The sequence below is a fragment of the Pleuronectes platessa genome, chromosome 2 (genome assembly GCF_947347685.1).
Source record: "Pleuronectes platessa chromosome 2, fPlePla1.1, whole genome shotgun sequence".
NCBI lineage: Eukaryota > Metazoa > Chordata > Actinopteri > Pleuronectiformes > Pleuronectidae > Pleuronectes > Pleuronectes platessa.
In genome coordinates, this window is record NC_070627.1 from 24,480,959 (window position 1) to 24,495,238 (window position 14,280).

General features: G+C 41.8%; 1 protein-coding gene and 10 non-coding genes across 11 annotated transcripts in view; 10 read left to right on the plus strand and 1 right to left on the minus strand.

Moving 5' to 3' along the window:
* The window catches only part of shq1 (SHQ1, H/ACA ribonucleoprotein assembly factor), a 39,318-nt gene extending 35,377 nt beyond the window's left edge, over positions 1–3,941 (minus strand). Inside the window, exons 1-3 of the mRNA XM_053441433.1 lie at positions 3,852–3,941; positions 2,738–2,904; positions 2,475–2,539 (exon numbers count right to left, since the gene is read on the minus strand). Of these exons, the coding sequence (XP_053297408.1) occupies positions 2,475–2,539; positions 2,738–2,880 (208 nt within the window). The 5' untranslated portion in view covers positions 2,881–2,904; positions 3,852–3,941. The remainder of the gene's footprint in view (positions 1–2,474; positions 2,540–2,737; positions 2,905–3,851) is intronic.
* Positions 3,942–5,276: 1,335 nt separating this feature from the next.
* On the plus strand, positions 5,277–5,348 carry trnae-cuc (transfer RNA glutamic acid (anticodon CUC)). The gene has a single exon. It is a non-coding gene; the product is annotated as a tRNA-Glu (tRNA).
* Positions 5,349–5,899: 551 nt separating this feature from the next.
* Positions 5,900–5,971, plus strand: trnae-cuc (transfer RNA glutamic acid (anticodon CUC)). The gene has a single exon. It is a non-coding gene; the product is annotated as a tRNA-Glu (tRNA).
* Positions 5,972–6,355: 384 nt separating this feature from the next.
* Positions 6,356–6,427, plus strand: trnae-cuc (transfer RNA glutamic acid (anticodon CUC)). Its single transcript has one exon. It is a non-coding gene; the product is annotated as a tRNA-Glu (tRNA).
* Positions 6,428–6,994: 567 nt separating this feature from the next.
* On the plus strand, positions 6,995–7,066 carry trnae-cuc (transfer RNA glutamic acid (anticodon CUC)). Its single transcript has one exon. It is a non-coding gene; the product is annotated as a tRNA-Glu (tRNA).
* A 551-nt stretch (positions 7,067–7,617) lies between these two features.
* trnae-cuc (transfer RNA glutamic acid (anticodon CUC)) lies at positions 7,618–7,689 on the plus strand. Its single transcript has one exon. It is a non-coding gene; the product is annotated as a tRNA-Glu (tRNA).
* A 384-nt stretch (positions 7,690–8,073) lies between these two features.
* trnae-cuc (transfer RNA glutamic acid (anticodon CUC)) lies at positions 8,074–8,145 on the plus strand. The gene has a single exon. It is a non-coding gene; the product is annotated as a tRNA-Glu (tRNA).
* A 568-nt stretch (positions 8,146–8,713) lies between these two features.
* On the plus strand, positions 8,714–8,785 carry trnae-cuc (transfer RNA glutamic acid (anticodon CUC)). Its single transcript has one exon. It is a non-coding gene; the product is annotated as a tRNA-Glu (tRNA).
* Positions 8,786–9,336: 551 nt separating this feature from the next.
* trnae-cuc (transfer RNA glutamic acid (anticodon CUC)) lies at positions 9,337–9,408 on the plus strand. The gene has a single exon. It is a non-coding gene; the product is annotated as a tRNA-Glu (tRNA).
* A 384-nt stretch (positions 9,409–9,792) lies between these two features.
* Positions 9,793–9,864, plus strand: trnae-cuc (transfer RNA glutamic acid (anticodon CUC)). Its single transcript has one exon. It is a non-coding gene; the product is annotated as a tRNA-Glu (tRNA).
* A 568-nt stretch (positions 9,865–10,432) lies between these two features.
* Positions 10,433–10,504, plus strand: trnae-cuc (transfer RNA glutamic acid (anticodon CUC)). The gene has a single exon. It is a non-coding gene; the product is annotated as a tRNA-Glu (tRNA).
* Positions 10,505–14,280: the final 3,776 nt, after the last annotated feature.

The window sequence follows — 14,280 nt, forward strand, 5'->3', positions numbered from 1 at the left end:
TGCTGTGGCCAGGCTGTGCACACTGTAGCTGGGCCAGGGGAGCTGTCCAGGGTCCCTGGGTCCCTTCCCCGGCTGTGTGAGCCCCCCCCCTCAGCAGGAGAGCTGTGCAGGCGGCTTGTGTAATGATGTTAATGGGAAACACTGCACCTCCTCATCACGTCTGGGCTGCTAGCTCTCAAGAAGAAAGTCATGTTTATGATGCTGTTCACCACTGTTCATCTTTAAAAAAATATGTACTGAAAATGTCTACACATCTTTTGAACGTTGATAGAATAATGCAGGAAACCCAGCCAGGTGACACCAGTTTGGGAAACCTGAGTGCAGAGTCCTGTCCAGCGTAACCTTTTTTTCTAAGTGGCCTACTTGACAATTAGATTAGAGTTTTACAGGCCCCTTGTATATTTTCCTATAATTTTTCAGATGATAATTTTGTATATAGTACATTTTAGGGATGTCATTATTGTTATCATGATAACACTGTTGAAGTTGTTCTCATTGTTATTATCCATCCTTTCCTGATGCAAATGACATCTTGTATAGTGAGGCTTTTCACTAATTTGGCAAGGATGGGAACAATAGATCACATCCAATCTAATCCTATTTGATGAAGTCATGGCTAATGAAATGTAGCCAGTACCAACTGCTGTCTGTGCTGTTTGAATAAAACTTTACACTATGAAACATCATGACTTATTTAGTCTTTTATTGAGATTGTGCCTGTTAAAAACTCACAGCACTCGATATAACACAGTAATCAGCTACAGTACAAGTTGATAGTAGCAAGCAGTGCCATCACAGTTACTGAGTAACTGAAACAGAACTAGAATAACCGCACTGCAGTTTTATGCCTCGGCCAACCAGTGCAGTTTGCATGTGCATGTTTCTTGATTCATATAAGGTCACTGTGACCTTTGACCACTGAAATGTAATCCCTTCATCTTTGAGTCCAATTGACAACTGATCAAAAAAATTAAAAAAATTCCCTTAAGTCTGTGTAATACATCACATTCAAGTGGCCAAAAACATGTTTTTGAGGCCATCGTGACCTCAACCTTTAAACACTGAAATCGTATCAGTTCATCAGTGAGTCCAAGTGAGCATGTGTGAGCATTTTGAAAAAAAATCCCTCGAAATGTTCCTGAGATATCACATTCACAAGGTGTTCGAAAGGTTTTTCAAATTTGAAAACATTTCCTCAAGCTGATCTTAAGCTATCATGTTCAAGAAATACATAAAGATACTTCATGAGGCCAACGTGACCTTGACCTTTGACACAGGGTTACCAGAAGGAAATCCAAGTTCAAGTGAATGTTTGTGTCAAATGTCAAAGAATTCCCTCAAGGTGTTCCGGAGAGATCAGCCTTACAAGGCCAAAATCTGCTTTGTGAGGCCACTGTGACCATGACCTTTGACCACAAAATTAAATTCAGGTCATCCTGGAATCGAACTGAATGTTTGTACAAAAACTGTTACAATTCTCTCAAGGCATTCTTGAGATATTGTGTTCACTCGAATTGGACAGACAGACAACCTGAAAAGATAATGCCTCCGGCTATAAAAATCAGTGTTGAGCAAAGACACACTGGAACCTGTGATCAATTATTTATGAGTAGCCCGTCAACTGTGAAGACTCAGCATTAGTTGATGTGTTGTCTTGCTGAAAATAAATTTGATAGCAGATAAAAAAAAACAAAAAACAGCAAACCTTCACACAGCAACGAGCCTGCAAGGTTACAATCATGTCAGTGTTGTCAGATTTCAATTATATTTTGTAAAGTGCAGCTAGTATTAGGCTAACAAGCCACTACCTCAATTAGCCCTCTAATAGGGGCTAACGTTAAGCCTGCTATTTGAGTCAACAGTCTCAGTAGAATTCCACTTTATGGTCTAAACTACATGGAGTAGATTTACAAATCTGAACCTTAATTTACCTTCAACATTACACACTGGTAACCTATGGTAGTTCTGGTTCCCCCATCCACACTGAGTGACCGTCTTTTCAAATTGACATTTCATTTCTAAAGAACCTAAAAATCTGAACTTTTTTCCCGGCTGAAGGACAGCGCAGCACATTCTGTCAAAGGATTTGGGAAGGAACAGGTCTAACCAGGAAACCACTGTGTCGCTATATAGTTTAATACAAAATAAGCAAACTGCTGGAAGGTATTACATCCTCCAACAAAACACTTAAGTTGTTTACTTTCCTCCTAAGAGAATCTCTGGTAAATCATGTTGTTTATTTGTGGGTAAAAAGTAAACGTTGGCCATTCCAAACTGTGAACATGCTCAGATTGTTAAACTGGAGCTGCAAGACAGCAAGCATCTGTCTCAGTTTACTCCAGCCGCTTTTAGTACCTTTAGTGAAATATGTCAACTGACATTTTGCTTTGTAATATCCTCATGAAACTACTGTGATGAGTCATGCGATTTTATAGCCATTGTGCATATTGTCATCATATAATAACATGACCTACCTTTATCAATGTCAAACTTGGCCTTTTCTCTCCCATCCTCCACAATTCTTCCAGGAAGTGTTAATCTGGAAAGAACATATATATATACATAAATGGTGATAACTTATAAAAGCAAAGCGAACCTCCTATTCACTTTTATATTTTACTACAGATAGAGTAAATGTCTGTATATTAAAGTCAGCTGGTGCTGCTCCCCTTTCATCCAACCTAAGCTTCAACATGGATCTAAAGCTACATCAATGTATGCTTATTGGGTAACTCACCTTAGAAAGTAAGGCTTGGCATAGAACTTGAAGTCTGATCCGTCGATGTAAAGGTCAAACTCCGATGTTCTAGTGTAGGGCACACGGATGCTGAGGATCAAGTACTCAGGGTCTTGGCTCAGGTCAAACGCAGGAGTAATCATTGTGAATGCGGATATCAAACAGACCTGTGGAGTCAATGAGGGGGATAATGTTAAAATCCACTTAGTCTGATGGGAATCACATTTCACAGCAGTTAGCCAGGCTGGATCATGAATCATGACCCACCTGGCTACAGTACGCCACCTGGTGGCTTACTCTATTAGATGTTGTTGTAGGTGATCACGTGTCCAGAAGCAGCAGCAGCCCACATGTGCCACACAGATGGTGACAACTGTAAACAAACCCTGTGTCACACGTAACAACAGGTTTCCCACTGCAGCAAGTTACTAAGTGTGTATTTATTTTTAGGTTTCAATCAGCTGGGAACAGTCCTGCCTCTCTTTATTGTTTCATACCAGACTTAAGTGGGAATCTGAAGTATTTACAAAGTTATCGGACATTGACAAAATGTGTAACCCTCAAAACCTCACGGAGCTCGTTTTATTAATTATAAAGACCTGTAGTTATCTTCGGCATAATCAGTACCTTAAGAGGAAATTAATACTTTCAAGAAGCATCAATCTCCTGCAAGCTTGTGTGATTATTTCTGTGCACGTATGGGCTTAGCGAATATATAACCTCTCAAATGATACATTCAGTGGAAATCCGGTTTGTGTATTGTCTTACAATGATCCAGGGTTAAACCACAGACTCACAATCACACGACATGATGAGGGGATCAGTGAGCCGAGACCACTTGAGGATAAAACACACACAAACTTAACGGAGCCATAAAGTTTCGGGGCTAGCACGCTACTAGCCTTCTAAGCTAACACATGACAGGTCTCCTCGTGTGTGTCAGCTAGCAGCACAGCAGCAGTGTTAGCTAAGTGATGCTAACATAGCGCTACTGAAGCAATCCTCTCTTCTCCACAGGCGGAAGAACCTGTCTGTCTGAATCACATCGGCGGAGGTCAACACAACACAGAACAATACGGGTTAACACAGGTCACAGGAATAAACAGTCGCTCACCTAAAATAACACAGATTTCTTCTCACTAACCACAGTCAGATCCACAGTGTGGTGGCGGCGGCCATGTTTTACCGGACTACACAGTGAAAACAGGCACTTTAATGTTCTGATGTGTGATATATGATATGATATGTGATATGACATGACATGATTTGAGATATACAACATGACAAGACATCAAATGTGATGTGATATGGTGTGATATATTATATCACATGATATGATTTGTGATACATGAAATATATGATTTGATATATGACATGACATATGAAATGGCATTATTTGATATGATTTCTCCAATTGTCTAATGACTTAATTGATCAATCAAGAAATCAAATAATTACAGGGTTTTTTTCTCCACTGAGAAGAATAATTAATCAAAGATCTGGTTTCAGCTCCATTAGAAGATAAGACATGAAAGAAATTTTAACTAAATAAGAAGTGAGTCTAGCTGTTCTGTATAGAGAAGCTTAACCAGCTTTGTAACACTGCAACTATTAATTTGTTCTACTCTCTTCAGCTGTAAAAAAATCAACTTCTAAGCTTATATGCAACAAATATGGGAAAATGTACCTATTCTCAGCCATATTGACCCCAGCAAAGAGTGTCGATACTGTGAGCACTAAAAAATAAATACATTAAAGAGATAAGGGCAATATAAGGTGATGAAGCAAGATCCACAAAGAGACGTACGTGTTATTATTTCCAGGTGCAAATAGTGTATGAGTAAACTGTAAAAAAAAACTAAAGAGAGGCCTAAAAGTCACATAGGAAATATAATAGAGAGGCCATTATGGGTTTTTTAAAGCCAGTTTATCCTCTAAAGCCGCTTTTAGACATGAACTCTGGAGGATGTCTGGACTATTGGGTCTGTATTTTTTTCCGGAGTTTGCCCCTCACATATGAATTACACAGCAGGAGATTCTCCACTCAGATGCATTCAGACCCACGTAGAAATCTTACGAGCGGTGAGGTGACGGGTAGCGCAGCAAACAGGAGTCAGGACATAATGTACAAGTTCTTCTGAAGGATTACGTGCTTAATATCAACTCCAGTGTCCGTCCATATCACTAAGCGCTCTCTTCAAATCTCTGTCACTGTATTCTGCACTAGTTGAATTCAACCAGTGTTAAATTCTGTGTAGGATTTCCTGCTTTTTTCTCACCTTGAATCATTCGGACAATGTCATACGATTTTAATTGGGGCTGGCAGGAGAAACTCCAGGGAAATTCCTGAGCCTCTCCCTCGAATACTTGTGTTCTCATACACAGCCCATCCGGTCTTCCATTCATAGTTTCACAGGAACACAAGCAATGTTTCTGCGTACTGCCACCACCGCTAGAAGTAGTTGGAGGTACTTCAACTCCTGCTCCTTTTAAAGGCCAGAAAATATTCTCGAGCTGCCTTCAAACAGCTTGACAGATATCCCTGATGGTCTAGTGGTTAGGATCCGGCGCTCTCACCGCCGTGGCCCGGGTTCGATTCCCGGTCAGGGAAATAATCTATTGAACTCTTTGAGTACAATTGCTTACATATATTAAATTGAGAGTTCCTGAGTCAAGGTGTGAACGACTGGTAAGTAGTAAGTGAATTACAGAATGTTCGGATGACTGTCCCTTAGTAAGGGATTACAGAATGTACTACTACAACAAAAACATGAATGTTTGCACAACTCGTAGTACAAAGTGAATTTTTGCAGCGCAGAATATGCACAATCCATGTCAGTTATGTTAAATGGGCAGGTCATTTTGGTCACCTGAGTCAAGGTGTGAATAGCTTTTTTCTCACCTTGGCTCATTCGGACATTATCCTAAGTTTTTACTTGGGGTTGGCAGGAGAAACTCCAGGGAAATTCCTGAGCCTCTCCCTCGAATACTTGCGTTGTCAGACACAGCCCATCCAGTCTTCCATTCATAGTTTCACAGGAACACGAGCAATGTTTCTGCATACTGCCACCACCACTAGAAGTAGTTGGCGGTACTTCAACTCCTGGTCCTTTTAAAGGCCAGAAAATATTCTCGAGCTGCCTTCAAACAGCTTGACAGATGTCCCTGATGGTCTAATGGTTAGGATCCGGCGCTCTCACCGCCGTGGCCCGGGTTCGATTCCCGGTCAGGGAACTAATCTATTGAATACTTTGAGTACAATTGCTTACATATATTAAATTGAGAGGTCCTGAGTCAAGGTGTGAACGACTGATGAGTAGTAAGTAGTGAGTCAAGGTGTGAATTGCTTTTTTCTCACCTTGGCTCATTCGGACATTATCCTAAGTTTTTACTTGGGGCTGGCAGGAGAAACTCCAGTAAAATTCCTGAGCCTCTCCATCGAATACTTGTGATTTCATACACAGCCCATCTGGTCTTTCTTTCATAATTTCACAGGAACACAAGCAATGTTTCTGTGTACTGCCACCACTGCTAGAAGTAGTTGGAGGTACTTTAAGTCCTGCTCCTTTTAAAGGCCAGAAAATATTATCGAGCTGCCTTCAAACAGCTTGACAGATATCCCTGATGGTCTAGTGGTTAGGATCCGGCGCTCTCACCGCCGTGGCCCGGGTTCGATTCCCGGTCAGGGAACTAATCTATTGAATACTTTGAGTACATTTGCTTACATATATTAAATTGAGAGGTCCTGAGTCAAGGTGTGAACGACTGATGAGTAGTAAGTAGTAAGTGAATTAAAAAAATGTTCTGATGACTGTCCCTTAGTAAGTGAATACTAAGGGATTACAGTATGTACTACTACTACAAAAACATGAATGTTTGCACATAGTAGTACAAAGTGAAGTGTTGCAGTGCAGAATATGCACAATCCATGTCAGTTATGTTAAATGGGCAGGTCATTGGGTTCACCTGAGTCAAGGTGTGAATTGCTTTTTTCTCACCTTGGCTCATTCGGACATTATCATAGGTTTTTAATCGGGGCTGGCAGGAGAAACTCCAGGGAAATTCCTGAGCCTCTCCCTCGAATACTTGTGTTCTCATACACAGCCCATCCGGTCTTCCATTCATAGTTTCACAGGAACACAAGCAATGTTTCTGCGTACTGCCACTACGCTAGAAGTAGTTGGAGGTACTTCAACTCCTGCTCCTTTTAAAGGCCAGAAAATATTATCGAGCTGCCTTCAAACAGCTTGACAGATATCCCTGATGGTCTAGTGGTTAGGATCCGGCGCTCTCACCGCCGTGGCCCGGGTTCGATTCCCGGTCAGGGAACTAATCTATTGAATACTTTGAGTACAATTGCTTACATATATTAAATTGAGAGGTCCTGAGTCAAGGTGTGAACGACTGGTAAGTAGTAAGTGTATTACAGAATGTTCGGATGACTGTCCCTTAGTAAGGGATTACAGAATGTACTACTACAACAAAAACATGAATGTTTGCACAACTCGTAGTACAAAGTGAAATTTTGCAGCGCAGAATATGCACAATCCATGTCAGTTATGTTAAATGGGCAGGTCATTTTGGTCACCTGAGTCAAGGTGTGAATAGCTTTTTTCTCACCTTGGCTCATTCGGACATTATCCTAAGTTTTTACTTGGGGTTGGCAGGAGAAACTCCAGGGAAATTCCTGAGCCTCTCCCTCGAATACTTGCGTTGTCAGACACAGCCCATCCAGTCTTCCATTCATAGTTTCACAGGAACACGAGCAATGTTTCTGCATACTGCCACCACCACTGGAAGTAGTTGGCGGTACTTCAACTCCTGGTCCTTTTAAAGGCCAGAAAATATTGTCGAGCTGCCTTCAAACAGCTTGACAGATGTCCCTGATGGTCTAGTGGTTAGGATCCGGCGCTCTCACCGCCGTGGCCCGGGTTCGATTCCCGGTCAGGGAACTAATCTATTGAATACTTTGAGTACAATTGCTTACATATATTAAATTGAGAGGTCCTGAGTCAAGGTGTGAACGACTGATGAGTAGTAAGTAGTGAGTCAAGGTGTGAATTGCTTTTTTCTCACCTTGGCTCATTCGGACATTATCCTAAGTTTTTACTTGGGGCTGGCAGGAGAAACTCCAGTAAAATTCCTGAGCCTCTCCATCGAATACTTGTGATTTCATACACAGCCCATCTGGTCTTTCTTTCATAATTTCACAGGAACACAAGCAATGTTTCTGTGTACTGCCACCACTGCTAGAAGTAGTTGGAGGTACTTTAAGTCCTGCTCCTTTTAAAGGCCAGAAAATATTATCGAGCTGCCTTCAAACAGCTTGACAGATATCCCTGATGGTCTAGTGGTTAGGATCCGGCGCTCTCACCGCCGTGGCCCGGGTTCGATTCCCGGTCAGGGAACTAATCTATTGAATACTTTGAGTACATTTGCTTACATATATTAAATTGAGAGGTCCTGAGTCAAGGTGTGAACGACTGATGAGTAGTAAGTAGTAAGTGAATTAAAAAAATGTTCTGATGACTGTCCCTTAGTAAGTGAATACTAAGGGATTACAGTATGTACTACTACTACAAAAACATGAATGTTTGCACATAGTAGTACAAAGTGAAGTGTTGCAGTGCAGAATATGCACAATCCATGTCAGTTATGTTAAATGGGCAGGTCATTGGGTTCACCTGAGTCAAGGTGTGAATTGCTTTTTTCTCACCTTGGCTCATTCGGACATTATCATAGGTTTTTAATCGGGGCTGGCAGGAGAAACTCCAGGGAAATTCCTGAGCCTCTCCCTCGAATACTTGTGTTCTCATACACAGCCCATCCGGTCTTCCATTCATAGTTTCACAGGAACACAAGCAATGTTTCTGCGTACTGCCACCACCGCTAGAAGTAGTTGGAGGTACTTCAACTCCTGCTCCTTTTAAAGGCCAGAAAATATTATTGAGCTGCCTTCAAACAGCTTGACAGATATCCCTGATGGTCTAGTGGTTAGGATCCGGCGCTCTCACCGCCGTGGCCCGGGTTCGATTCCCGGTCAGGGAACTAATCTATTGAATACTTTGAGTACAATTGCTTACATATATTAAATTGAGAGGTCCTGAGTCAAGGTGTGAACGACTGGTAAGTAGTAAGTGTATTACAGAATGTTCGGATGACTGTCCCTTAGTAAGGGATTACAGAATGTACTACTACAACAAAAACATGAATGTTTGCACAACTCGTAGTACAAAGTGAAATTTTGCAGCGCAGAATATGCACAATCCATGTCAGTTATGTTAAATGGGCAGGTCATTTTGGTCACCTGAGTCAAGGTGTGAATAGCTTTTTTCTCACCTTGGCTCATTCGGACATTATCCTAAGTTTTTACTTGGGGTTGGCAGGAGAAACTCCAGGGAAATTCCTGAGCCTCTCCCTCGAATACTTGCGTTGTCAGACACAGCCCATCCAGTCTTCCATTCATAGTTTCACAGGAACACGAGCAATGTTTCTGCATACTGCCACCACCACTGGAAGTAGTTGGCGGTACTTCAACTCCTGGTCCTTTTAAAGGCCAGAAAATATTCTCGAGCTGCCTTCAAACAGCTTGACAGATGTCCCTGATGGTCTAGTGGTTAGGATCCGGCGCTCTCACCGCCGTGGCCCGGGTTCGATTCCCGGTCAGGGAACTAATCTATTGAATACTTTGAGTACAATTGCTTACATATATTAAATTGAGAGGTCCTGAGTCAAAGTGTGAACGACTGATGAGTAGTAAGTAGTGAGTCAAGGTGTGAATTGCTTTTTTCTCACCTTGGCTCATTCGGACATTATCCTAAGTTTTTACTTGGGGCTGGCAGGAGAAACTCCAGTAAAATTCCTGAGCCTCTCCATCGAATACTTGTGATTTCATACACAGCCCATCTGGTCTTTCTTTCATAATTTCACAGGAACACAAGCAATGTTTCTGTGTACTGCCACCACTGCTAGAAGTAGTTGGAGGTACTTTAAGTCCTGCTCCTTTTAAAGGCCAGAAAATATTATCGAGCTGCCTTCAAACAGCTTGACAGATATCCCTGATGGTCTAGTGGTTAGGATCCGGCGCTCTCACCGCCGTGGCCCGGGTTCGATTCCCGGTCAGGGAACTAATCTATTGAATACTTTGAGTACATTTGCTTACATATATTAAATTGAGAGGTCCTGAGTCAAGGTGTGAACGACTGATGAGTAGTAAGTAGTAAGTGAATTAAAAAAATGTTCTGATGACTGTCCCTTAGTAAGTGAATACTAAGGGATTACAGAATGTACTACTACTACAAAAACATGAATGTTTGCACAACTCGTAGTACAAAGTGAAATTTTGCAGCGCAGAATATGCACAATCCATGTCAGTTATGTTAAATGGGCAGGTCATTTTGGTCACCTGAGTCAAGGTGTGAATTGCTTTTTTCTCACCTTGGCTCATTCGGACATTATCATAGGTTTTTAATCGGGGCTGGCAGGAGAAACTCCAGGGAAATTCCTGAGCCTCTCCCTCGAATACTTGTGTTCTCATACACAGCCCATCCGGTCTTCCATTCATAGTTTCACAGGAACACAAGCAATGTTTCTGCGTACTGCCACCACCGCTAGAAGTAGTTGGAGGTACTTTAAGTCCTGCTCCTTTTAAAGGCCAGAAATTATTGAGCAGCTGCCTTCAACATTTGTCAGATGTCCCTGATGGTCTAGTGGTTAGGATCCGGCGCTCTCACCGCCGTGGCCCGGGTTCGATTCCCGGTCAGGGAACTAATCTATTGAATACTTTGAGTACAATTGCTTACATATATTAAATTGAGAGGTCCTGAGTCAAGGTGTGAACGACTGATGAGTAGTAAGTAGTAAGTGAATTAAAAAAATGTTCTGATGACTGTCCCTTAGTAAGTGAATACTAAGGGATTACAGAATGTACTACTACTACAAAAACATGAATGTTTGCACATAGTAGTACAACGTGAAATGTTGCATTGCAGAATATGCACAATCTCATTTATGTTAAATGGGCAGGTCATTTTGGTCACCTGAGTCAAGGTGTGAATTGCTTTTTTCTCACCTTGGCTCATTCTGACATTATCATAGGTTTTTAATCGGGGCTGGCAGGAGAAACTCCAGTAAAATTCCTGAGCCTCTCCCTCGAATACTTGTGTTCTCATACACAGCCCATCCGGTCTTCCATTCATAGTTTCACAGGAACACGAGCAATGTTTCTGCATACTGCCACCACCACTAGAAGTAGTTGGCGGTACTTCAACTCCTGGTCCTTTTAAAGGCCAGAAAATATTATCGAGCTGCCTTCAAACAGCTTGACAGATATCCCTGATGGTCTAGTGGTTAGGATCCGGCGCTCTCTCCGCCGTGGCCCGGGTAATCTGTTGAAACACTTTGAGTATAATTGCTTACATATGTTAAATTTACAGGTCCTGAGTCAAGGTGGGAACTTTCGGACATTATCATAAGTTTTTACTTGGGGTTTGGAGGAGAAACTGCAGGAGAATCTACCAGCTGCCTTCAAAAGCCTAACAGCTGGTCAATGGTCTAGTGGTTAGGATCCGGTGCTCATGTGGCCCGGGTTTGATTCCCGGTCTGGAAACTAATCTATTGAATTTGATTACAACTGCCTACATACACTCCTGATCAAAATGTTAAGACCAGTTAAAAAATTGCATGAATTTGCATTTTGCACTGTTGGATCTTAGGAAGGTTCTAAGTAGAGCTTCAAAATGCAAAAAGAAGAAATGGGAACAAGAGACCAAAAGTTGTGAGCAGGCAATTTATTGAAAACAACAATTTAACTCAAATAGGCTGTTCATCAGCTGATCAAAAGTTTAAGACCACAGCCTTTAAAACCAAAATCTGTGCAAAAATTTGGATTCCATGTCATTTCCTGTCAAGTAATCACACTGTGAAGATCTCTTGATGGCAAAGGCAAAAAAGCTCACCGTCTTTGAACGTGGTAGGATTGTTGAACTGCATAAACAAGGCTTCTCACAACGTGCCATCGCTGCTGAGGTTGGACGCAGTAAGACAGTCATTTTGCATTTCTTAAAAGATTATCAGGGTTATGGAACAAAAAAATCAAGTGGTAGACCCCAAAAAAATCTCACAGGCGCTGAGCCGGAGGATCCGAATGGCTGTCCGTCAAGATACGGGATGGTCCTCGTCCCAAAGTAAGGCCATTACTGGTGCTGACTACAGCCCAATAACCATCAGACGGCATCTGCGAAGGAAGGGCTTCAAAAACAAGAAACGTCTTCAAAGGCCACGTCTCCTTCAACGCCACAAAATTGCCCGTTTAGACTTTGCAAGGGAGCACCAAACATGGGACATTCAAAGGTGGATGAAAGTTTCATTCTCTGACGAGAAAAAATTTAACCTTGATGGTCCTGATGGCTTCCAACATTACTGGCATGACAAGGAGATGCCACCTGAGATGTTTTCTAAGAGGCACAGTGGAGGGGGCGCCATCATGATCTGGGGTGCTTTTTCCTTCAATGGAACAATGGAGCTCCAGGCTGTGCAGGGGCGTCAAATTGCAGCTGGCTATGTGGAGATGTTGCAGCGGGCATCCCTCATGACTGAGGGCCCTCGTCTGTGTGGTAACGACTGGGTTTTTCAGCAGGACAACGCTCCAATTCACAATGCCCGTCTGACCAAGACTTTTTTCCAGGAGAATAACATCACTCTTTTGGACCATCCTGCGTGTTCCCCTGATCTTAATCCAATTGAGAACATTTGGGGATGGATGGCAAGGGAAGTTTACAAAAATGGACTTCAGTTCCAGACAGTGGATGCCCTTCGTGAAGCCATCTTCACCACTTGGCGCAACATTCGCACTAGCCTTTTGGAAACACTTGCATCAAGTATGCCAAAACGAATTTTTGAAGTGATCAACAATAATGGTGGAGCTACTCATTACTGAGTCAGTTTTTGACACTTTAATTTCTGTTTTAGGAGGGGTTATTTTATTTTTTAGCTGTGGTCTTAAACTTTTGATCAGCTGATGAACAGCCTACTTCAGTTAAATTATTGTTTTCAATAAATTGCCTGCTCACAACTTTTGGGCTCTTGTTCCCATTTCTTCTTTTTGCATTTTGAAACTCTACTTAGAACCTTCCTAAGATTCAACAGTGCAAAATGCAAATTCATGCAATTTTTTAACTGGTCTTAAGATTTTGATCAGGAGTGTATGTTAAGTAGACAGGCCCTGAGTAAAGGTGGGAAACGCTGATGATTCATGTAAGTCATAGATCCATCCTGCTTTTGTATGAGAAATTAGGTCCTAAGACGGTTGGGGAGAATTGGTTTTTGAGCTGAAAGTCGATGTCATAAACATCCTCCTCTCCTACATGATGGTTTTCCAGGTCGATACGTGTCATACAGATACGATTGTACAATAAAGCAATAAATCATGAAGAAGAATGTAGTAGGCTGACATCGACTCAAGCTAAGTGAATGGTCACCTGAAAGAAGTCACTGTTTTAATAACCTTCTCAAAAGTCAGTGCATAGAAATAATGCAACGACGCTAGAATACCTGCTAACAGTGAACAGATTTAGCCCTCCGTAGACAAAATCATTCATTGAAGTATTTACGAATTTATCCCCATTTTCAGGGAATAAGTTCAGGTAGGTATTGTCGTCGCCAGGCACTAAACTTGACCTCGCCTCCGGCGATTTGACAAACGTGTTTGTTGATCCAGGATTTGAGAAGAAATAATTAGACACTTATACATGAAGTTCTGGAAATTGAACATTTATTGTAAAATAAAGAAATACTTACAGAGAGTCTCTGGGGTTCTGCCGGACACGTCACCAGGTTCACTGGATCATGTCGAGAAGAAGCCCCGTTCAATCCTAAGTCCACAGTATATATAATCAGACACAGGGTGGGCACAGAGGCGGTTCTTTTTCTTTGAGGGAATTCAGTTATTGGCCAGATGAATACTGTTTCCTCAAAGTGCAGTTTTTTGCAAGCACATCACTTTCAACTGACCAGGTGTCCCACTACTGTGGCCTTGGCAAACAGGGAGCTTGCTACAGTGGAGAGACCCAGCAGATTAAACATTTCAGGAGGATTTCATATCTTTTTCTCACCATGTTTCATGAAGCACCTCATTGTATTAGTTCTGGCTGATACAATGAATTTCCATCACACACTTTTCTCCGAATTGTATTTTGGGTCAGATTGACATTCAGATTGACACCTGCTCTTTCAGTGGTCGTGCTCTGGGCCTGACCCTGCATCTGAGTCAAAAAGATATACATCATTCCAAATATAAGAAACAGTTGTAGCATTATTGATTATATGGATTATACATCCAAAAATGTTCATAGGATATAGGTAAAATATAATCACAAGATACATAGAAACATAAATATCTCAACAGTATCTGGCTAGTTGGAGGTTGTTGATCACTACTTTGAACTCTTAATAATATCCGCTGACACCCAGCTACTGGCTGCATCCAACATTCCTATGCACTATGCCATTTGTTTGCTAGAACATAATCTCCATTTTAAGATGCG